General features: G+C 41.5%; 1 protein-coding gene across 14 annotated transcripts; it reads right to left on the reverse strand.

Moving 5' to 3' along the window:
* Positions 1-3,202: 3,202 nt before the first annotated feature.
* Positions 3,203-23,911, reverse strand: SPDL1 (spindle apparatus coiled-coil protein 1). 14 transcript variants are annotated; one of them, XM_051793695.1, is made up of 14 exons: positions 23,821-23,906; positions 23,166-23,279; positions 21,987-22,034; positions 20,162-20,345; positions 17,935-18,111; positions 17,455-17,649; positions 17,037-17,186; positions 16,318-16,416; positions 15,426-15,536; positions 12,759-12,899; positions 11,198-11,307; positions 10,420-10,607; positions 8,928-9,273; positions 3,203-4,029 (listed from the first exon to the last, which is right to left on the reverse strand). In XM_051793695.1, exons 4-14 carry the CDS (start codon positions 20,318-20,320, stop codon positions 3,882-3,884), a joined length of 1,824 nt encoding a protein of 607 aa, XP_051649655.1. In that variant the 5' UTR covers positions 20,321-20,345; positions 21,987-22,034; positions 23,166-23,279; positions 23,821-23,906; the 3' UTR covers positions 3,203-3,881. The 14 variants fall into 14 exon arrangements, 1 of the variants encoding a protein (XP_051649655.1); XR_007905566.1 differs by having other exon boundaries at positions 3,910-4,029; positions 8,591-9,273; positions 23,187-23,279; positions 23,830-23,911; XR_007905561.1 differs by having other exon boundaries at positions 3,910-4,029; positions 8,591-9,273; positions 23,830-23,911.
* Positions 23,912-25,415: the final 1,504 nt, after the last annotated feature.

A 25,415-nucleotide genomic window follows, 5' to 3' on the forward strand; every position in this document is an offset into this window, starting at 1 on the left:
ACAGACAACAAACTCCATCTATGGGTTCTAAATCTTTCCCATCCGTGGAACATCCATTTTATCTTGTTCTTCTGTTAAAAAAATATGTTGAGGCTGAACCATTTCATCTTTTAGTTTACATTATGGGGTTTGAGCAATAGCTTCCTAACCAGTGAGAACTATCTTCCTTATTCCTCCCAATCCCTGCTGCAGCAAATCCCCTCTTCCCATTTCCTATTTGGCCTAAAGGATGATGTGTTATTATTTTCTTGTTCTACATCTCTCTTCCTTATGGTGTTTACCTGTAATACAACAGTGCTGAGGAAATCCTTCCTAGCATTTATTTGCAAACATGCTTCCTCATGTAGGTCTAGCAAACCTGGTCGATACCAGTATCTTTTGAAAATAAATTATCTAAAACACAGGAATTTCACCTTCAAGCTGGGATCCAGTTGGTAACACTTGGCTGCTGCCTGGCTGGGACTGTGCAGAGCTCAGCACACACCCAGGGACTGGGCTCTGTGCAGAGTTCACATCCCCCCTCACACCATCCCAGCTCCCCACAAAGGCCAGTTTGAGGACCCAAACTCCCTCAGTTGAGGACCCAAACTCCCTCACTTGAGGACCCAAACTCCCTCACTTGAGGACCCAAACTCCCTCACTTGAGGACCCAAACTCCCTCACTTGAGGACCCAAACTCCCTCACTTGAGGACCCAAACTCCCTCACTTGAGGACCCAAACTCCCTCACTTGAGGACCCAAACTCCCTCACTTGAGGACCCAAACTCCCTCACTTGAGGACCCAAACTCCCTCACTTGAGGACCCAAACTCCCTCACTTGAGGACCCAAACTCCCTCACTTGAGGACCCAAACTCCCTCACTTGAGGACCCAAACTCCCTCACTTGAGGACCCAAACTCCCTCACTTGAGGACCCAAACTCCCTCACTTGAGGACCCAAACTCCCTCACTTGAGGACCCAAACTCCCTCACTTGAGGACCCAAACTCCCTCACTTGAGGACCCAAACTCCCTCACTTGAGGACCCAAACTCCCTCAGGCATCGCTGCTCCCCACGTGCCAGCCCTTCCCCAGGCCCAGCTCAGCATTGCACACATCTGCTCTGACTTCCTCCCCTGAAACTTTCACCATGATGCTTTTGCAACTCCTCGAGCAGAACCTGCTGCTGCTTCATCTCCACCAGCTCAGACAACCCCATCTGACTGTGTTGGAAAAATCTAAGCTGTAACTCCTAAGAAATGGACTGAGGAACAAAATCCTTTTCTAGCTGCAAGAGGAAAGTGCAGCCAGAGCAAAGAATGCACAGAAACCCTAAAATCCTGTTCTTACACCAGAGGACAAATCCCAACATTAGTCTAGAGAATTAAGGTGGATAATTATTACACCCTCTGTCAGTGGGGGCTTTTGTTCCAAGTTGGTTTATTTATGTAGTTACCATTCCACATTAATATTCCACAGAAAACAGTGGACAGATTCATCACCTTCACATACCTCATCATTTTTTCCTTAAGTCTTTTTTTCCAGACAGGAAGACTTTTAAGGAAAGCAGACAATTCCTGGCTTCCCCAAAAGATGAAACTCTCTGTCCAGGGAGTTCACAGGTAGAATTTCCCTTTTGGGGGCTGGGGGGCAGGCAGAGGAAGGGAGACAATTCTTGCTTCCTTTAACATTGCTCTTGGTTCCAGAAAACCAGATCTTTTAAGATGCTGACTTTATAATTAGCCAATTTTAGCTGTGCTAATTTCCATCATACAGGAGAACTTGAGCAGAACACAGAAGTTGCATTTAACTGCCTCTGAATTCTATTCCAAGCCAAGATCTGTGAGCAGCTGCAAAAAAAAACAACTGCTGTGACAAAACAGAACCAAAAAAGACAATGCACAAAGGACTCTCAGGCACAAAACCTTAAGTATATCATGGCCAAACCAAAGCCTGAATGCCAGACACGTTCCCCCACCTGCTGTAGTTGTGCAAGAGAGGCACACAAATATTGCATAAGATGAAAAACTTACACACTCCAAGGAAACTCCAGCAGTGGAGGTGAAGCAGTTCCTAAGGGTAAGAGAGAACTGGGATGTCACTGATTGGGATTTTGTTTGTAGCATTAATTAACAAGGTATTTCCATGTAGAAAAAAAAAATTAGTAATGCCATATGCTCAAAATATAATTAACTATAACTCAACATACAATTAACATAACTTAACATATAATTAACTGTCTTACTAGACAATCTACAGCTCAGTACTCTCATTTAAAGCACATCATCTAATGTCAGCTTACCTGAGGTTTTCCTTTATGTAGAACAATCATGTACTGCAGTTGTTTTATGCTTTTTGTGTCACAGCAACAATAAACAAAGGTAACTTTCAGCATTTGCATAAAAAAAAAAAAAAAGTTTTCTTCTAACGTTTTGCAGCAGGAAAAACAGGATTTCTTCAACACAGCAGCATTTAAGTTCACATGTGCAGTCAAATCAAGAAGAGTAAGAACTATTTCATGGATATACATTTGCTTCCAGTAATGTCATGGAATATCTTAAGAGATAACAGGAAGATATTCTCTTATCAAGACTCAATAACCAACTGAAGAATTTGGATGCATAGCAAATTCCTTAATGGTGATACAATTAACTTGTATGACACATGGATTTCTGATTATTTTGATCAGCAGCAGCCACCAGGCTGTGCCCAAACCTCCCTGTGTAGAAATGGTCTGATGATGAGTTAGTTCCACACTGGAAAGGGAGAAGCCATAAGTGGTCATTTAAGTGACTTTCCCACCTCTTTAGTCACTTGGCTGTGACTCAGTCTTACAGTTCAGTTTTGGGTGAGGTGAGTGATGAGCTAAAGCCACCCCTGTGCACAGTCACAGCTCACACAACCCCAGGGCACCACTTCTGACCTTGTACAACTGTGACCAAGCCAGTGGGCTGGCAAGATTGTTCCCCAGTGAATTGTTTTTCCCTGATGGATTTAAAAGAAGTCCTACAGAACTTTCATCTTAACTAAGAACCTTCTACCTAAACAGTGGCTAATCCATTCACCAGAGGGAGCTTAAACTGCAGTATGACTCAAAGGAATTACTCAAAAAAATAAATAATCAATGGAATAAGCTTAAAAGCTCTCCTCAGAATTATTTTGCAGGACCTTCAGAATGTTACAAAATTGTTTCCTAAAAGCATGACAACACACAGCACCTGCATTACACTGTCTTAGCATTTATTGATTTTTTTAAACAATTTCTACAAAAGACCTTGCCTTTCATTCAAAAAGTAGATACATGTTTCTTCTCAAATGCAATACAGACTACATTTTATAAAGAAAGAGAAATAAACCTTTATTTTAATTATTAGTACAAATACAAGAAGTCAGAGTTTCAAGTGAATACTGACCAACAAAACACATAAAAACATTCAGTTCACCTTTGCCATCAGGTCAGCCTGAAAGTTGAAAAGGTACATCATTAGGAGGAAAAAACATTAAGAATTCTGAATCCAGGAAGTGGAAGAAATTCAGGAGAACCTGACTTAGCCAAGTTCTCCACCAACAACACTGTCCAGTCTGTCTTGCTCAGGGTTGCCCCTGTCCTGCCATACAATAAAACCAGAGCAGCAAGTGCTTCTCCTCCACAACAGCACATTTAGGGACTTCAGCAAGAGTCAAGACAAGGCAACACTTGAGGTCCCAGTGAAGGGAACTCCACCAGTGCCCTCTGGGAAGTTATCAGAGTGCAGCTCTCATTAACCCCCTCATACTCTTCAGAACACAAGGCAGATCAATACCCAAGTCAGGAACCTGTACATTGAGGTGTGACAAGCTTACTCAGTATTTCCTGCTGAAGCAGGACTCCAAACTGTCCAGGTACCTTCCAGAAGTGTAAGTTTTATTGCTGAGCACACTGTGTTTCAGGGGTTTTCTTGGAAGGTACATACAAGGTTGTATATTTTGTCTTTTTTGTTTTCTTCTCCGCCGTGATTTTATTTTCTTTCTTATCTTCTTCTGTAGGTTCAGATCTGGATTCAGCTGTTAACCTACAGGTAAAGCAACCATTCTAAATACACATTTAGTTTATATAAAATAGGACAAAAGTAAGAGTTTTAGGCAGAATTGAGAAGCCAACTGGCATGGAAGACCATCCATAGGCAAAGACAGAGCAAGCAGGGCTTAAGGAGAAAATGAGACTGAAACAGAGCATTTTTATATCAGTCCTAATCACATTTCATCACTTAAAGCCTCCCCCACACACCTCATCTGTTGAAATGTTGGGTAAAAAAGGTTCCTGAGTGTGTTTTCTGGTTGGGATCAGTCTTCAAATACACCAGTGATTGTGCCAAGCACAAAGGAGATCAAATCCCCTCCAAGCCCCAGCAACGTAACACAAATAGGCTGAAGTCAAGTTTCCTTCTTCTACACCACCAAAAAGACTACCCTTAGAGCACTCTACTAGTTTCCACCTAGTTCTGTACTACTATTGCCTTTATTTTAATGCCTGAATATCTTAGGTTGCTGCAGGAAAATTTATTTTCAGGCTCTAAATTGCATCATTTGCCCACTGACATGTTTTAATGTTGCTGTGAATGTAAATGGGGGCACAACTGCCTCAATGCTGGTAAAGAGACAAGTAATTCTGAAATCAAAACACTGTCTTCAGATGTCTAAATCTGATTTTTAATTTAATTAACATGCAAATATGCCAATAGAACAATTGATAAATAATGGTATCTTATCTAACCAAATCACCCACAGTCAGTTGACTGTTCCACATAATTTTTGATGTGAAAATAATCAGGAAAAATGAAGTTCCAAATTAAACATGGCTTTATATACTGACACAAACCTATGCTCTCTCATCAACACACACATTAAAGCAATTCTCTAGTGACCTTGAGGATTTCTAGTGGTCTCAAGAGCAACCACAGCCCCTGATAGCTGATTTCAATGATGGCAATGATGGCTTTCCAAACAAAAAGAGCTGCTACCCAGTTGTTAGAGATTTATTTGCAATACAGACCTGCAGCTCAACATGAAGACTATGAAAGGAACTGTAACAAATTTAGCTACAGATTCAAACTAAAAATCAAACTATTATGCATTGCAAGCAACATTATTCCCTATAAGCACTGTCTCACACTAAGAAGAAATAGGCTTTGCTGTGCCCCTGCCCTGGGTCAGTGTTTGCTCCACCAGGTCATTCTCATGGCTGACAACCTTCTGTTTGTGGTCACCTTGCCCCAGGCTGCCTCACATTTTAAATTAGTCAAAAGTAGCAGCAAGACAGAATACACTTTTTTCTTCCCTGTGTAATTCCCAGTAATGATTCTGTGGTTTGCACTTCACCTGCAGGGCAGTCTTTGCCTCCCAGAGAGCAGGAATTAGGGATGGGCAGTTCTGTCCATCTGGTCCTGTGGCAGATTCCCTTCCTTTGTCCCTCCACTCTTCTGCTTTAAAACAACCTCTGCCCAAGGGCCCCAAAACCACTACTCTAACAGCCAAAACTGCCACCCAGGATTGCCTAAAAAAAAATACAGAGAGGACTCAAACCAACCAAAAGACCAAATAAAACCAAATTCACTTGGGTTATGTTCCAAAGCAGCACCCCAGGATTTACACAAAATACTGCCCTTTTACAGCATTAGGCAATTCTATCAGTGTATGATGTAACTCTGGCCACCAAATTCACTCTGTGCCTCTTGTGAGGAGGAGATGGAAGCCAAGAACAAAGCTGAGTCTGGGAGGAAGGGCTGGGCCACAGGGGGGAGGCAGTTTTCTTTCTCTCTCATTGTCCCACTGCTTTTAATTGGCCAGTTAACCTTCCCCAAGTCTGGTTTGCCCAGGATCAGTGGATCCCTGTCATCTTTATCTCTCCCCACAGGCTTTTTCCATCTAATGTTCTCCTTTGGCCTGTGGAAGAGAGGGAGTGAAAGCAGCTGGGTGGGAGTGTGGGACCCACCACAGCTCTCAGCCCATCCCTTGGAGCACCACAATGGATCACCAAGTGTCAGCACAGGGAAATGGGTGGATCAGGAAGAACAGGCACCAGCTAAACACTTCCACCTTTAAAAAGACCAAGCTATGACATGATTCTATCAAGCTGTGACTGGGCAGACTCCAAAACTGAGTTATAACTGGAGCTCTACCCATTTAAGGCAGATGAACTGTCTCATCAGGTGAAGCTCTGCTTGCCTAAAACCCCAAAGAGATTATTAGTATCCAGATCTCCTGCTGGGCCAAATGGCTGCAGGCATGTGAAGTAGATTTGGTGTATGTAATCCAACTAAATAATTTAAGGGAGCAAATAGGCTCTCAGGCACACAAGCTCTTCTTTAGATCAAACTAAAGCAAACAACTTCAAATCTAAATGCAAACTAAGTTGTGCAGCAAGGGCTGGAATTTGCTGTTTCAGTTTCAGAAGGGAAGAAAAGCATTTTGATACAGAAATGTATCTTTTTATTGACCAGGTGGTCCAACAAAAGATACCACTGCACACAGCCTTTGCAGTGCCTGAATTTCAGCAGCAACTGATAATTAATAATAATCAATTGAATATTTAAATCTTTAGTCTCAACACTCCCATGCCACAACCAAATCAGCCCCATCACCTAATAAGTTCCTCCAATGTGTACTTTAGATTCTGTAAGGACACAATGTTGTGCAGATCCATGTGCTGACAGGCTGAAGTGATGTACCTGTACCTTGCTAAATGACCTCAGCAAGAAAGTGTCTTCAAAAGAGGGAGTTTGTCACCCACACAGGTACACACAGATCACTCCTGACCACTTCACCACCTCCTGAGCCCAGGTGACAAAGCTTCCCAAACCCCACTTTCCAGAAATGAGGTTTGCAGCCCTTTCCCAGTTACAGTGGTTCTTTTCAGTGCCACATTTCATGCACCAATAATGACAGGGCTAAACTAATTACTGCACAGAAACTAATCCAGTCAGAAAACCAACCCCCAGAGGCCACGACAGCCTTTTCAGCTGGAGCATCATATTTTATTTAACACAAGTTCAAACACTGACAATTATTTAGCACTATTTATACCATCCACTATTATTTTTCCCCCAAAGTCTCCATTTTCAGGTCCACACTCAAGTTGCCAATAGATTTTGTGCCTAGGGTTTGGCCATATCCATTTCAGAACAGTCCAGAGACTCCTTTAGTCTTTAGAAATCCAACTTCTCAAATACTGAGACCTGATCATGACTTCCTATTTCATAATAAATCATAGCAGATCAGGGTTAAGTAAACCCTCAATGTCATATTAAGAGCATCATGATTTGGGGATTTAGTAGTTCATTAACACCATCAGAAACAAACAGAACTTCCTGTCTGGATTTGCCCTTACCAGGCTCATACCATCATTGAAAACAGCTAATATGGAGTTTTGTGGCAGTTTTTTAATTGTGTTGGTGGTTTTTATTTTTTAAAAGTTATTGATTTATGTCTTGTTCCTTATTTGAACCAACAGCAAGAGGTGCAAGATTAGAAACCTCCCTCTGAGCTATGGCTTCATCTTCCTCTTCCATTTTTCTATGCACTCTGCTTTCAAACATCAACTTCATAAATAATTTCCACTCAAACCCTCTCCATGATTATTCAAATAATCACCCCCTCTCTAGTAAGTTCAGCCCTTCAGTTCACATAAACTGTTTCCAACAACTTCCTGTTGGTAGACACTGTACCTTCCTTTCCAAAATATGAGGAAATAAGTGAAATGTTTCCTACCAGGTTCCATGCTACCTGTTCCTGCACGTGTCCAAACACACCACTATCACTCAGTTATCCCACCTTTCCTCTCCACTCTCCCCACCCACATCTGACCTCCCTGATCTTCCCCCCTCACTAACAGTCCCTGCACATTTTGACACAGCTGCTCCAACAGCTGCTCCTGCCATATTTTTCCCAGGCTGTTTCTGAAGATTGCAACCTTTGGCTACTTTAAGTCTGTTAATCACACCCATGGCAACCTTGACTAATTGATCTAAGAGTCAAAGGATCAATCCAATTACTTCTGAATGCCATTAGCTCTGGCTACACTGTGCAGGTTTCCATGGGTTAGGCCTTCCTCCATCTTCAGAAATGCTGTCATTTTAGACTCACTAAGTTATTTCTTCTAGCAGACATCAGCAACGTGTAAGCTCAAAGCATCTAGGCAAGCCCAGACTTTTTTCTCCCCCCAAACCAACGTGTTTACAAAGATTATGAACAGAATACAAAAAGCATTCACTGAAAAAGTAGAAAATAGAAATCAGCATTCCTTTAACCAAGATAAAAAAGTTGGAGATAATTATTGTTCTCAGTTACTCTACCATCTAGCAAAAAGTAACTTAAATTCTCAGTTCAGGGTAAAAATGTGATGTTAATTTGGCAGTTGTCTTTCCAGCTATCATGCATCCAGATTATGCAAGTCATTTGTCTGACAACACAAACAGCTGATTAATTCTCTGTGATCTTGCACGATGCCAGTTTTGTTAACACCACTCAGGTTAAGAATGACTTGAAATAATTTTTAGGCTTTTAGCTAAATCTGCAAGTTGATGAGGGCTGAAATTAGGTATCAAACTGAAGCATGATACCTATTGCTTTTGTTACCTTGAGGTGTAACAGGTGTGTGGCAGTTTTGAAGAGACCAAGAAAACAAGAAGTCTCTGAGGTTGGAGCAAACCAACCGAGCTGTCAAGCTACCTGTCTTCAAGTAATGGCAAGGTTATTTTAGTTACAGTTTCAAGAGTCTTTTTTATTAGTCACCACTTTAGTCCTCCTAAAAGGTATTGAGAGGTTCAATGTAGGCAGCTGGAGCTGAGGAATGACCCGGCATGCAACACTGAGGAAATAGATAAAGAATTGGATAGCAAAGTTCATGCAGCGAAAGAAAAGAGATGCAGGTCTGTGCTGATTGCCTTGAGCAGAGACAGAAGCTGACACTGACCTGAGGGCAGCTGAAGTCAAGGAATTATTTCCACTTCTGCTGTTGGAAGAAAAGGCCTCGTGGTTGTCTTCTTGAAATTTCACTCTCTTCTTCTCCCTTTCAGGTTCCACTGTGTTCCTCTTTGCTTGCAGAGCTGTGTGGAATGGGGATGCTGGGAAAGCCTGTCTTAGTGGAGAAGCACCACTCTGCTCCAAGTACTTGGCAGTTATCTTTTTTCCTTCCTTACTTGGCAACTGAGTGAGAGCACCTTCTCTTACTGGAGTACTTTTGCTGTCCAAGTATTCACAAGTAGTGTCCACTGGAATCCTCTCCCTCTTCTTTTTAACTTTAGAGCCTCTAGGTAATTCTAAGGAAAAAAGGAATATACTTTTTGTACAGAAGCAAAGCTGGAGTTAATCTGTCCACCAACATGTTCATAATAGAACTAAAAAAACACTTCACATGACTAAAGATCATGCAATAATTTTTAATAGACAACTTAGATCCCTTAAAGAATGTCCCTTCATATAGTCTAATAAGCCCAACAGAAGCCAGCTTGAAAAAAAAAAAAAGAGAGACATCATCCACTCTACCTTTTCCCCAAGACCTTTAATTAGATGCTCTGAACTACAGGCTGCTGAGGTAAGCTTTCACAACCAGGATTTGAAAGTCAAATCCTTTGGGTATGGAAAAGCACAAAACCAACTCACCCCATGCATAGAATCCCAAAGTGGTTTGGTCTGGGAGGGACCTTAAAGCTCATCTGGTTCCACCCCCTGCAATGGGCAGGGACACCTTCCACTAGCCCAGGTTGCTCCAAGCCCCATCCAACCTGGCCTTGGACACTTCCAGGGATGGGGCAGCCACAGCTTCTCTGGGTAACCTGTGCCAGGGCCTCCCCACCCTCCCAGGGAAGAATTTCTTCCTAACATCTGATCTAAACCTGCCCTTTTTCAGCTTAAATAGAATCATCTTCCTCCACAGTCTCCAGCTCCCTTATTTTGCACATACTCAGCTATCAGCTGTTTTTCAGGAGGGCCTCTGCTGTCAAAATTTAAACCATATTAACTTGAGCTACTGAACAGTTTCTCCTCTAAATGCTTTGTAGTTTATCACAAAGCTCCTGCCAGCTGCATTCAGAAAACTGAGGCTTCTCATCAACACAAAGATGTTGCTACTGTTATGAAAAGCACCTCCTGGGCATCTGTTCCCACCCACTTGACTGTGGTTGTCCAGCTCTACTCCATAAAGCCCCTGAACACTCATCTGCACTCTTTAGTCTTCTGAAGTCACTGTTAGGACACACTGAAGGGAGGTCCTTGAGCAAAGCAGGGCTTTTCTCTTTCAGTTCAGCAGGTTTGGGACCTGGTTATTATCAAAAAGGCAGCCATTTAAAGTTTAGTCTACATCTGGAACTAAAGCAATGTCTTCCTGTTTGATGTCATCCCATTTGTGAAGGTGCAGAAGATCAGCTATTTACTTTTTCCCCCCCAAGTGGAAAAGCTGTATTTACCTTCAGGTTCATATTTCATTTTCAGCTCATCCAGCATAACTCTCAAGCTCATATTCTCACTCTGACACGTCTGCAACTGCCTCTCACTGGTAAAGAGTTTCCTTTCAAATTCCAGGACCCTTTGGCTCTCATACAGAGCTTTCATTTTTTGCAAGGAGAGTTCATTTTTCAATGTTTCAGTTTCCTTGCTGGGGTGGGAAGAAAATTATAAAGTCAGACTTGGTTTGCTTTGTTTTTGGTTTTTTTTAAGTAAGGCAGCAGGTGTAAAGTCAACTCAGTACACAGCAACCTCATGGCAAATCTGTATTTATACACTTTGATCTGAGGGCTTAAAAACAGTCAGAGGCCAAACACTATGAACTTGCTAATTAATGAATATGGAATTCACTAGCCAAAGAACACAACTAGATAGTCCAATAAAGCATCTGAAGTGTTATTATCTGTTTCCTTTGATAATGGAAATAAATATATACAGCCTACAGACTAAGAATCTCATACAGATTAAGTTTTAATTTATTAAAGTTCTCAATTGCCCTGTATCTAGGAGCGTGGAAGAAAGCAACAAGATACAATGGTTCTGCTGCTCTCTTTTAAAACAGTAAATTGAACTCCAAACAGAAAACTCTCATTCCTATAATGAATTAGAAAACACAGCACGGAGCATGTCTGTATATACAGTCAGTGCATACAAACTAACAAAAAAGGGAGAATAAAAGCAAGTACCTACAAGATAACCCTGCTACAACCAACTTCTAGGGTTCAGACTGTAAGTACTTACTTGGAGTTGTCAAGTTTAATTTTCAGTAAATCTGCATAGTACTCATCCTCGGAGTCGCCCCCTTTTTTGCTACTCCCAGGTTTGGATTCTTCCATATTCTCATATAAAGTCTGATAAATAAAGAAATGTCAGGTTGTCAAGCAGTGACCTTTCAGAAGCACACTAGCTTGGTCCTTAAGTGACATTTTCCATGCATTTCTATGGAAGCCTCATCATACAGGGATTTAAACACAGAAGATAACTCAGTTGCTCTGAGTACCTCCTCATTTGTTACAAATGTCAAATAGCACTAAAACTGACAGTTCTCTCCCATTCACTGAAGAAAAAATAAAAAAGCAAGTTATCTCAACTGCAGAAGGCTTTCAAATAGCACTGCAGAACTTGCTTTATACTTGAAAATACAGGATATTTAGTTAACACACATGGGGGTTTTTTCCACCATTTATTTCTAGGCTTCAGCAGCTGGGCCCCAAAGGAATACAAGCCATGCTAATCAACAGTTAATCTCAAAATCAATTACATATTTCAGGAGGGAGTTAGTTGATAATAAAGATGCCATAAGTGCAGCAACAAGTGACACTGGGGTTTTTGTTGTGTGGTTTGTCTCTGAAGCAGCAGCAACCAGACTAAAGAGTGTGTCCTACAGACCTCCCAGTCCTCTGTCAGTCACTGACTGCAGTGGGTTGGTGATTGGAATCAAGTATTTGGTTTCCTGACACCACTTATTTATGGCCTAGAGACAGAAATAAAGCTCATAGATGAGAAAACTGGTAAAACAATCAGGCTTCCTCAATTGCTTGCTAAAATGGGTTAAGCTTGGCTTTACACCACTTGGGTTAAATACAGAAGAGAGGAGGCTATCCTGGAAAGCATAATCCTACTGCCCAAGCTAATACACCCCAGTTTACACTCCAAAGCTGTGATAAGAAAGGGCCAAACGAGTCCAGAAGTGCAAGAATTAAAAGAGGCTGCTCTCTGTAAACATCAGTAACATTACACTAGTGACCCAGGGGTCCTCAAGTACTTCTCACTTGTCATAATACCAAGATAGTACCAAGTTGTATAAGAGGACTGAACAAAATTGCTTTACAAGGATGATTAAATAATTCAGCTTGGTTAGAGAAGAGCAGGGTTCAACTGTAAAGTTAAGACACATTAAAAAATAAATATCCAGGAAATTCAATAGAGCTGAGACACTAAAAAATGCCCAAGCCTAAGTACAAACAGTAAAAGTGTGAAATGGCTACACCTTCCAAGAGAAAAAATCAGATGTTACAGTTCAGGGAACTTTGACCAAGTAATAGGATTTGAATGCTACAAGTAACTAAGATATCAAGGTGCTACACACAGGAACCCACAAAAAATTGTTTCTTCAACCCAGGTGTTTAATTTTCTGCTCCTCTGAACTTGAGGAGTATATATTCCCCAACTGTAGAACACAACTGGGGTCAAATAAAGGTATGAGTAGCTTTGAGATCCCTTTTCAAACCAGTTTTCATAGTTCTTGTTCTCATGTTTTGGCTTCCATTTCAGATTTTCTACTTAGTTACAAACCACATACCTTAAATTTTTCCAGCTGCCTCACTTTCATCAGCAGATCTTCTATTTCCCCATTCTTTTGCTCTAACATGGCCTGTAAACGTTCCAGCTGATCAAATTCTGCCTGAGAACCTTTCATCTGCAGCAGTGTAGCCATTTGCAGCTGGAAAAAAAAAAGGGAACAAAATACATCTTTACAACAAGTACTGGGATTAGTGACTGAAAGTCTCAGCCTCTTGCCCAGAACTGTTCAGGTACTCAAGCCTTGTAATTCTAATCCTGAATATAGAAGTGCACTGGATGTTTAAACTCAGCCTTCATAACAATCTTAGCAATTATCACCATAGACTGGCACTGACAGTCCTCAGGAGAGCTGAAAACTCCCTGAACAGCTCAGTCCTGAGTGTCACACCCTCCTCTGTACTAAAGAACCTGTAAATGCACTGTCAAGGACACACAACATTCCACATTCAAACCATAAACACCCAGTCAGCTAGAACCCAGCTACAGCCCAGGCTTATTTATCAGAGCTAAAATGAATCTTGAAAACTTCTCACTCGAGAAAACCCACAAATTTCAATCCCTTTTCCCACCCCACTTCTGATTCTGAGGTATAACACCACCATGTTTGCCTTCTGCAATATTAACCCAAGAATTTCAGCTTTTCCTGCTCCTCCAGTGGAACACATCTTTTCAAGCAAAAGAACATCCTCTGTCATTACAAAGGAGAAGTTTATCACAATTTTGCACTTAGAGCAAAGTTTTCTGAGGGTGTTAATATATTAATGTCATGTTAACAAGGGCCTTAACACATTGAGTTACAAGGGATACATCAGACATTTAAACAACTGGGGAAACAATATGAAAAACAAGACATTAAAGACTTCACAGGGTGTTGGTGAACACTGAGGCATTTTTATCAATATAGTCAGTATGGATAAGGTAACACTATTGGGACACTGGGAGAAATCACAGGGAGAGGATCAAGGGGAAAAATTAAGACTACAGATTGAGGGGGAAAGTGAGAGGAGAGCATTTACCCTATGCCATCTCCTGTATCAGCTACAGGGTTTTGATGTTTCTGTACACAAACTGGAGCTCAAGAAAGGTTAAATTATCTCACAGCTTCTACAGAACATAAGGGAGGCAAAATTTTACCCCTCCCCAACACTGGCTGACTAAAACTATCCTTACAGTTCCCAGTCACAGACATCTCATCTTCCCCCTTTGACTCAAAAGGCTTCTTGCTATCAGAATTACAAGTGGCAGTTGATCTACATAAAAACAAAGAACAGGGACATTAAGAAACTGAAAGGGGTACCCTGGGCTGTGGTAGAACTTTCACAGGAGTGCTGTGGACTTTCTGTTCAGGACTCAGATCTTCAGGAGTCACCAGCAAGTACCACACAGAGACATTCTGACAACTAAAGCTGCAGCAACAGTTACCTCCACTGCAGGAATCAGTTGTGAGTGGGGAGATAAGCACAGACTGAGCTTTAACACAGAGCAGCACAGTGCAGAGAGGAGGCTAACAGGGATCTAGGATGGCAGCTTAAGCAGAACAGCTGTCCTAACAAACTACTTATTTCCAGTGCTGATATCAGAAGAAATGTTACGAGTACAAATCGAAATTCCAAATAAAAGCGTTAAGCAGTAGAACAGGGATACCAATTTGCCTCCATTTTTGGTGGAAGTCTTCAGTATTAGGCATGTTTCTTATACACTGAAGCAGTAGGACTGACCTACCCTCATATTACAAGGAGAAAGTTTCTGAACAAACTGACCCTACCCAATGACTTTGCTCACTCAAATCTTTGCTGTATCTGTAAGTTTTTTGCCTTCTCCTTTAAGAATGTTGTTTCAACTATTTTCAACCTCCTCCACAACAGCTGGGGAACACAAACCTGTACTTTCAGTGCAACTTATGATCATCAATCTCAGTTTGTAAGCACTCTCCTCAAACTTCATGATCAAGTACTTGATCAAAATGAAAGGATCCACTTTAGCAATGGAAAAAACCAGAAGACCAACATGAAAACAGTTGGCAGCTCTGCCATTATCTTCTAAGTCAGCTTCTGCCAACTAGTTCTCAACATTAACCAACAGGCTCCCATCCTATAACAGTGTAGTCTAAATGAAATAGGTATGGCAAAAGTTATGACCTATTCTTGCACCAAAAATAGGGAAAAGCAGATTAAAAAAAAGAGGGTAAAAAAAAGAAAGCAACCCTGAGGGTAAAAAAACCCAGAAACAAAAACCCAGTGTGATGGGAATAAAGCCTGTCCTTCTCTTGACATTCATTCCTGACAATGACAGTCAGTGCACAAATATATGATTCATGTAGTACAAGGACTAGACAAGAAAAAACAATTACCAAGACAAACTGAATGGTAGTTTGACTGACAGGAGCTGAGTTTTACTTTTATCCATTAAACAACTACTGCCAAAGTAAGCAAACGTGGTGCCTTCAGTGCAATGTGGAAGTCTAGGATAAAGCAGGAGCAGTAGAAGCAAAACAAAAATGCTGATGAACCGTAGAAGTCAAACAGCACAACAACATCTCACTTGTTTTTATTCCCATTTCCCTCCCCCCAGACCACTGTACCATATTTTAAAGGTAACAAATCCCCCAGGCTGTGCACTGGGGCAGTGCCCAAGGACACCTGGAGCATTACAGTAATGGTCATACCTTCATTCTCTGCAACTGTTCTCTAGTGAATGCATGCTGTTTTTGGAGGGACTGATATTTTACTTTCACACTGATCAGCTGCCGTTCCATTTCTGCCCTACGGTCCTCCACCTACAGAACATTGTGAACAGTTATTACTGGGAAGTTACAACACTTGTTCTCACTTGGCTGAGGAGTTTTACATGGACATGCTGCCTAGCAATGAGCCTTCAGTCTGCAAATACTGCTTTTGCAGCAACAGTACTTGAAAATACAAATTGATAATCCCCCTGTAATAGAAGTGCTATAGTTGCTGAAGTGCAATAGATTTTTCTTTTGTTCTTTTGATATCAAAATAAAGTACCATTTCATATGCTTCAGTGTTGCTGCAGAATAGTTTTGTTCACTGGCATCAGAACAGTTTAAAAGAAAATGAACCATGCACCAAAACACCTCCCTATGCATTTAAGAGCAGCTCAACTCTTACTGCAAAACCAATTCAAGAACCCTCCCAAATGCTCAAACATCCTGACATTTTCAGCATGTTTGTAAGACAGTTTTTATCAGCATCTTTTAGTATTTCACATACTTGTCTTGTACATTAAAGAAGGCTTTACCAGCTGAACAAAACTACTTAGAGTCAAGATCTGCACACAGAACAGTCATGAGCCCTCAGTCACAACTTTTGACTTGATAGCCAGGTAACTTTAGGTGAGTTCATTAATTTTAGTAACTCCTTAACTTTGGAGAGCATAAAAATGATTTTCCATATGTCAGATCAACACTGAAGTCATATCTGAGGAATAGAGATATGTGCTGGCCAGATCAGGTACAAACACTCTAATATTTTCAATACAATATAGCAAAGAAAACTTAAGTATTTTCTTCTCAGGCATCTATGGTATAACTGTACCTCAGCAAAGAGAGAATTGCCTTTACTTGTAGGGTCCAAAGATTGTTGCACTGCACGATCCAGCTGAACCTGAAGCTCCTGATTGGCTTCACGAGCTTTCTAGATTAAAGCAGAGAGGATATTAATCATTCAAGCATCTGATGCTCTGCATACATGAATTTAATCAGATAGTTTTAACTCTAATTTCCTATGCTTTAGCACAGATTGTATTGTACTGCAGTACTTTAATGTACATACAGTTCTAGTCACTAAGATAAGATAATTGCATTTCACTAAAATGAAATTGTTTTATTTTAGTATTCCACTGTTCTTCATGACAGGAACACAACTAAAAACCTTTCAGGGTTTGCTGTTTGTTGACTGGATTAGTGGTATGGAGAGCACAGGCCTTGCTGTGTTAGTCAGTCACAAAGGCTCTACCCTCCAACACAAGTTTTCCCAGAAACTTGAAATCCAAACAAGAACTGTGGCAGTGAGCTGTGGGAAGGTCACTAAGAGGCAGAACAGTGCTGGGCAGCTCTCCTTACACAGCCTGCCCCAAAACAACCCCAAGACAGAGCATTTACCAACAGGCAACACCAAACACCATCAGCCAAGATCCTTCTCTTTCCTCTCCCTCCTCAGAACTCCTCAAAACTCCAATTTCACCAAAAAGCTGGCACCACAACTTGTGCTATTTGGGGCTTATCTGCCAAAGTCCTATAAAATTAAGAGAATACCTCTAGTGCATTACAGTAAGAAACAACTTCTTTTTCCCTCTCTTCCTTTTCTGCGTGCAGGCGCTCCAGCTGGTTCTGTAAGTTACTGTTCATGAGTTCTAGTTGTTCTTTGCTGTACTGAAGCTCATTCAGCTTCTCTTCAACATTGGCCTAAACAAAAAAGTATGAAATAAATAGTATTTAAAACAACTGGAAGAAAAGCAAGCCCAAGTGAGCCAGACATTTGTCAGTAGTAATTACTTTTAATACAAACCATTATATTGAAGAAGAGAAGGTATTAAAGTCTAGTTGTTATTTTTTTGCTGTGCACATTGTCTGAATATAAACCAATCCACACAACACATCTTATAATGAAATAAGTGCAAAATCTGATCTTCAATTAGCCTACACTCCTAATGGTTCAGTGCTACTCACACACCTTCACACTTTCTAGCTCAGTGAGCTCCATCTGAAGGTTGAGCATTTCTGAGGACATGGTCTCGTGGACACGCTCAGACATCATGTGCAGTTCCTCTGATTTGGCAGCAATTATTTCCTTCTGATGCTCCACTTTGTGTCTCAGTTGTTTCTCTGAGAGTCGAGTTTCATCAAGTTCTGCTTTCAGGTTCTCCAGCTTAAAAACAGTTGACAAGCAAGCAGTATCATTTAAAAATAAACTCTTGAAAAGCACAATACTTCTGACTATTCCAATTACAGAAAATGTCTTAGAAACACAACTTAAGAATAAACCCTTAAAGATAATTAAATGTGAAATGTCCTCTAATTAACAAGTAACAGTGCAGATCTTTGTTAAAAATCAACCAAACTCCTACATGTTGTAACTACTTATTATTTATTTTACTAGTTAAGAATGCAATTATAAGTTAAATTTATAGTAGCTACATATTAGCTGTCAAACCTTGTTTTTAAGGTCATTGATTTCTTGCCCAAAGGCTCTGGCCAGCTGTTCCTTCTGTGTTTCCAGTTGCATGTTCTGCTGCTGCTTGAGGGAATCACACTCAAAATGCAAGCTTTCCAGCATCCGATTCTTGAGTTCAATTTCTCTCTGAAGAGTGTATTTCTCTTGTTCAAATTTCTGAAAGAAATAGCACATTAATAAATCTAAATGTAATAGTACATTGATCCCTAAGCATTTATGAAAAAGTACAGACTCAAAACCAAGATATTTGTGGCTCATTCAATCTTTTGTTGGAGTTCTAATTAGGGAATACCCACGTTTAAAAAAAAAAAAAAGGAACAACTGTTCTAAAATTATGATTTATTATTGTGCCATATTCTCTTCTTCATAGAGCTGTTTATTTCTTTGCACACAACATGAAATGTGTGGGCATCTTTTCTGCAAGTGTCACAAAGAAATTTAGCAAGAGTTTACAGGCATTTTCCTACCACCATGGAACCCAATTATGTTAAAAGTTGCTACAGCCCATCAAGTGTTTCCCCCACTGCAGAACAGCTGAGTGCCATGGTTTTAAAAGACAGTTAAATTGTCTGCTGTTTTGGAATAAATCCCATCAACCCTTCCAGACTGAAGAATGATTTTTTAAACAGCTCCCCTCTCTGCCTGATTGCATGTTTGTTAATTATAAAAGGCAGCTTCATTTTACTCTTCCATTCAGCCAGCAATTAAGGAGAAGGAAAAAAATAAAAAGAGGAGAGTGTTGAAAGTAGAAGTGGTAACGACAAAGCCAAACCAGTCTAAAGATGCAGGATAATTTCTTTCTTTTCAAAATAAATTAACTCTTAAAACAGAAACCAGAATTAAAAAAGGAACAGAGCAAAACTAAAAGCTGTCAGGTATCAGACTGACCTCTGTGGCCCAGACACAGCTTATCAAGGACAGGCTTAGCTCTCAAATACAACAGAAGAGCTTTAACTCAAAGATAAAGGTACTGCACAGGACAGATTTGGGAGTGCACTTCTGGCCACACCCCAGAATGATAAAATTCAAGCAGATTATGTCTGCACACTTGTACAGGAGAGAACAGAGATGTTTCTGAACAAGAGTTCTGAAAGAATTTGTGTGCACAGGAACTGCTTTGGCTCCCAGATTCCAAAGAGGAGAGCCAGAGACTCCAAAGAATCTGTTGGATAACCACAGTTCCCACACAAGATGTTATTCTACTGAGTGAAAGCACCCAACTCCTTCCCTCTGCCCTTGGAATCTGAGTTGCTAATTGAGCTGGTTCACACAAGCTCTTGGCTCCAGCTTCTGACACAGGATTACAACCTGGGGGAGCAGCCTGACAGCACAGGGTTGTCAGCAGGAAAGGATGATCCTGCCCTGCCTTCCTTATCACTTGTGCTTTCAGCTGCCTCTCACACAAAGCTTTCCAATGGTAAACTAACCAAAATAAGCAATTCTGCTCTTTCAGAGTAGCTACAACCATCCAGTTGCTATGAAAAAACACAGAGAAACCAAAAATTACACACATTTTCTCTCTACCCTAAGAGAAGGGATGGATGCACACCCAGAAAGAGGCTAAATGAAGACAAATGGTCTATATGAAACATGGGCTGGCCAAAAACAAACTCGAAAATTAAAGTCTTTATGAAAAGTGGAAGAGATTTTTCCTGATTGTGATTTTCTTGAACAATTAGTAAGAAGAACACTGGTCAACTAAGTAATACCTCTGTATTTCATCACTGTGCTACTCTTTTTTTTCTGAGCTGCAAAGAAATGTCCTAATAAGTTCAGGACCCCTGGGTATTTGAAAAATGTGAAAGCTTCACTACAGAAGAAACCCATTTTACAGTCTTGCTGCTCACATTCTTCTCACAGCTTTAAATGATGTAAAGCTTATAGGGAGAGCACACACAAATGAATTGCTGAACAGAGGCAAAACACATGCTCTGAAACAAAATCACTGTAGCATTTAGCATTCATTTTACATTAAAGGCAATTAGTCCTACATGGTACAGAACACTTGATGCATAATTAGCTACGAAACCCTGTCCCAGTTAGATACAATTATGCTCAATGTCTTAAAGCAGAGGGAAAAAAAGCCCTCTGTACAAGCTCTTGGAGGTTTATTAAAATTAATGGAGACTCCAAAAGGCATTTAAAGCACCTGTGCCTGCAGAAAGTAGTTAAAATAAAACAAAGTTGAGTTTTGAACAGTCATCACCTCAGTCTTCTCAGTCAGTTCACGGCGTGTTTGATCCAGCTGATTTTGGACTTCACTTTGGGACTCCAGTAAATGCAAACCATACTCTGCTGCCTTTCTTCTCTCATTCTCTGCCTCCTTGAGTTGCTGTTTAAGACTTAAAATGGTGTCTGCCTCCATTTTCCTTCCTTCTGTCACTTCAATGCTGCAAAGACAAAATTGTTAAAAAATACCTTGCAGTAAAAGTTACAGTAAGTTACTGGATTTCCTTTCTTCACCAGGATACAAGGATATACTTTATTCATTAAGACAAAAAAAACAAAAGCAACCAAAACACAAGACAGCTCACAAACAAACAGACCTATGAACAGTAAAATAATAGCTATTTCTTCATAAATTTGATCTTACTCTTTATTACCTGGTTTGCTCACCCCCCAGAGCCAGAATTAATCTGGTACAGAGCTCTCTTGCCAAGGACAAGAGTGGGCCAGGGAATAATCTTATAAAAACACTTATGCACATGGCTGGCAATATTTCCTTTGTATGACAAATCAAGCCCCACCAAGTATAGGATCACTTGTGTACACAAATAACACTTAAGATTCACGTGGGCAGCTGTATTAGCAGGCCAGTTTACTCCTAATAACATTAGGTGGGATATAGACCCAGATGAAAGCAGTTCAAGGGAAGAGGCAAAAATAGAAACCCTGTTAAAATGTCTGGAATTTTAACGCAGCATTTATTTAAGTGCTTGATGGAGTCTTTCATTACTGTTTATTACTTTAAAATTTCGCTGCTGGCAACCTCTTTGTTAATAACCATCTCCCTGGCACATGTTTCAGAAAGTTCATCCATCTGTCACTTCAGAGCATAAAAGACACAAGGTGAATTTTGCAAAAAGTGAGTCAAAGTAAATCCAACGAACCAAATATTTAAAAAAAAATAAAAACAAGTCCAATTAACACCATAAGTTTGTGTGACTGCTTGCTCTCAAATCTACTAAATCAGCATGCTGCCAAAAAATCCTATTAAGAGAGAAAATGCTAAGCAACTTGGGCTTCTGAACAACATATGCCAAGAGTTTGCTCAGAAAGCAGGAGGTACCAATGATAGACAAACACACACAAAAAAAATCTGCAGTTGATTTTTCAAAGCCAGGGTTCATAACTGTTATATAAACTGAGGATTAAATTCTTTATTGAAGATCTGACTCTTTGTTTTCCCACAAGCAATTTATTTGTTGCCATTTCTTATTGGCACATTTATTATTCTTCGCTTTTTTTTTTTTGCTAATTTTTATTCAACATGGAAAACTCCTTGTGGAGTTACCCAGCTCCCACTAAAAGAAAAAAATAGTGGAGGCATAGTCTGAGGCAAGAGATATAAGCTATTAAATTCTGGGTTTTGCATTTTCTTCTCCCTTCTTGTTGCTATCCAGGTTTAACACATACCAAGAGACTTTATCCAGCCATGCTCTGAAATTTCACTTTTTCACATCTAACCACTGCAATGCCTGAAATCCTAGTTTTGCACACTTAAGCTAGTGAAAGACAGGAATGTTGCAAAACTGTAACTAAGAATCAACAATATTATGCTCCTGCAAGGACAGATAGACCGTGTACAATTCAATAATTAAATGTTTAAGGTAGGATGTAGCAATACGAGTGCATAGGCAACCACTCCTGGCAACTATTTCCATTAAACAGAATTAATGAATCCTTGCTCACTTACAGAAACAGAATTTTTAAAATAGCTTTATCTTCTGATCAGACAGCAGCATAGAGGCAACACAGCTATTTGACTGCTTTTACCTTACTAAATTAAATGAAAAACATGTTTAACTCACCTTCAGAAGTCCATTGTAGTCTTTCTCGACTTTATTCTTGCACTCCACCTTTAAAAGAAAATAAAAGCAACAGTTGTCTAGTGCAGCTGAGTCTGAACTGCCACCCCAGCACAGTCCTTCAGAGCAGCCCCTGGTCAGAACATGCCTAACCCTGGGGCTGCCTCATGAACATGCAGATCACAACCTAAAACCCCATATAAATGCAAATCTTATTCAAATCTCGCTTAGGCAGCTGGCAGACAGTTTAGAAGCAGCCAGATCAGGCAGTGCTGCCAAAGGAGGGATGCTCTGCAATTGGCCTGTGGGGCAAGTAAACAGGTTACACCCTGGTCACCTACTTCTGGAACACGTGGAATTTTTAAGGGCTGTTCAGGGATTTTTGTCTCACTCCATCCTAATTCTTCAGTCTCTTTTGCATTTCCCCTCCAGTTTCACGTAGAAGACCTTTGAGCTCTTAATAAATAAATTACTGCATAATATATATATAAAAAAAAATCTTATTTTTTTTTATTTTATTTTATAGTTGAAGTATGGAGGAAAAGAGAAATAGCTTTCCTACTCACACGTTCTTTGCTTACTATTAGGGAAAAAAGCAAGTGTGCCTTTTGGAGCACAGACACTCTCAACATTCCACTGTCAATTCCAGATGCAGCTAATCTAATTCCAAGTAGTTTTGTTCATAAAGCTGTATTGTTATATAGGAAATAACTGCCTGCAATTTAATATTGTACATGAGGCTAAGTAAATTGCCCTGAAAAGGTTTTAAGAGTATTTAAATAGGTAGCAAGGTGAGCAGGCAGGAGGCGAAGTAAGGGCAGAATAAATAGAGAGCAACTTCTAAGAGTTACAAGAGAGTTCCTCACTTTTGGCTAATTAACACATTTTATGACAGATTCTGGGCTGAGGGATGCACACCTCGATTATTCAACCATTCAAGCACTCATTAATAAAAACAATAAGGTAGGAGATAAAAAGGCAGTTTTCTGGCAGGCAGCCTTTCTTCTCCCCCTCTCTAACAGTTCTGGTTGATCTGCTATTCCCAAGGGCCACGTGGAACAGCTGCCTGTGCTCTGATCCCTCCAGGAGCACCTGCAGAGTTTTCTGAGCGCTGACATAATTAGCAGGGTGGTTCCTCTCCCTCATCCCAGCTGTTCCCCCGACAATCCCATTGTTACTCACACAAGTCCGTCCTTCACCTACCACACCGCACACGCTCAAGCTGGAACATTTTCAGGGCTAATCACCCTCCACAAAAAAACACCTTCTTGGGCTAGTGAGTACTACAGAGACTATCTGCACACAGAATATAGCATATTATACACTACATTATATACCACAGGTATATTATACCCTATATTATATACCACAGATATATTATATCCTATATTATATACTATAGATATATTATACCCTATAGGACATGCTAGATATGTATATATTATATGCCATATCACATGCTATAAATGTGTATCTAGATCTATTTACACATACGTATATAGCTAAAAAACGCATAAATAACACGCTACAGCCTCATCATTCAGTCACCACAAAGCCCCGGGCAGGCCAGCAGCTGGCTCTGGGAGCATTTTGTGTAATTAGTGCGATGTCACCTCCGCTCTCTCGTTCCGCACCCGTTTCCCTCCCCACCCGCTCGCCCGCCCTCACCCGGTAATGTCCAAACGGACACCGAGGGCAGGCTCCCCCCGCTCCACTGGGGGCCGCAGGGCAGCAAACCACCTCCCCCGCCCCAAGGGACAGGGGTGGGCACCGGCAGCACGACCGAGGCAGCCCCAGAGGGAGAGAGCGAGCCCCCTCCTGCCCGCTCCCCCCTCACCGCCCGGACTGTTCACCGGCGCCGCTCCCGCCGTTCAAATCGCCTCCGCGCCCCCGCCCCTCAGCCAAGTCTCGCGAGAGCTGGCCCCGCCCAGCCCCGCCCCGGCCCGCGCATGCGCGGGCGGGACCCGGCAGTGGTGTTTGTGTGAGGGGTTCTGTGCCGGGGAAGCCCAGAGTTGTTCCTGAAGGGACCGTGTCGGTGCTTTCACAGGGCCTTGGCCGCCTTGTTTTTTGTTGTTAAATGCCGGAGCGCTGTCCCGAACGCGAGCTCGCAGCGCCGATTCACACACCGAACCGAGGGTGTGTTGTTCTAGTCTGTGCAAAGCAAAGGCTGGCTCAACGATCAGCAAATCTTTACACTATTCACGCGCTTCAACAGAGGCATCAGCATTCCTTGATTACAAGTTCCATTTCATGAGTACCCAAGCCCGTATTTGCTAGTTCTATCTGTCATGTCTTAGCCCACAGGTGCAGTTCTCTGCGTTTCAGGCTGAGGTCTGTTGTGAGTAGGTGGTCAGTGGGTGGATGGTCCTGATCTCCCACTGCCAGAATTCCTTTCCCCTGCTTACTGCTCAGCAACGGCTTAATCGTAACTGTCCATCTACAGCTACTGATTACCAACTAAAAAAAAAAAAAATGCAAAGTCTGATTCAAATCTTGAGGGGCTCAATATCAAGAGCAAGAGTGAGCAACCCATCCTGCCAACTACAGAGAGCCTGATCCACTTGTTCCCTGTGCTCTGAGCTATTAAATACCCCTGGTATGATTCCTTAGCACAGCACCGTGTTCACATTTTCTTCAACAGCAAGCTTCTATTTGTATGAAGTCTGGGGTGCAAGGGTTGGAAGCAATGGTAAAGGAGCGTGGCCAGGGCTACTGTCGTGGTCTGGCTGCTCTTGTACTCGTTAAACAATATTCACTGTGTTAAGCCTTCCCCGGTGGGGAAGAATGTTTGCACAGAGCCCATGGGAGATTTTCCAAAGAGGGAATGTTGTAATAAAGCTCAACTCCAGCACTCCAGCCATACCCAGGGAGGTGTGAAGGACACCACGGGCAATGCCACCTCGCTCGAAGGAAACACGGGGAGTAAGCGATGAGAGTCAAAATGTACAGAGTGCTCTGTGTCATCTGGGAAACCTGCAAAGTCCAGAGGCAATCAGCTCCTCCAGGCAGTGTTCTACAGGAGACATATGGGGCTGGCAGTAGAATGCTGCAAGTGTCCGGTCTATCCCACTGCCTGCTTCCCTCAGGAAGGAAATCCCGTCCCTCAGCAGGGCTGCCGAGGCTGCCTGCCCCTGGGAAATGTCACCACCTCCTTGTTGAGCCAAACCTTCCCTTGGCTTCTGTGGAGCTTTAATGTCCAAGCTACACAGCAAATTTGAGTGCTTGTAGCATGGAATCATAGAGTATGCTGAGCTGGAAAGGACCCAGCAGGATCATCCAGTCCAACTCCTGACCCTGCCCAAGACACCCCAACAATCCCACCCTGTCCCTGAGAATGTTGTCCAAACACTCCTTGAGCTCTGGCAGCCTTGGTGCTGTGCCCACTGCCCTGGGGAGCCTGTTCAGTGCCAACCACCCTCTGGGGGAAGAACC

The sequence above is a fragment of the Manacus candei genome, unplaced genomic scaffold (assembly GCF_025592945.1).
Source record: "Manacus candei isolate 608988 ecotype Guabito, Panama unplaced genomic scaffold, ASM2559294v1 h1tg000037l, whole genome shotgun sequence".
Taxonomy (NCBI): Eukaryota; Metazoa; Chordata; class Aves; order Passeriformes; family Pipridae; genus Manacus; species Manacus candei.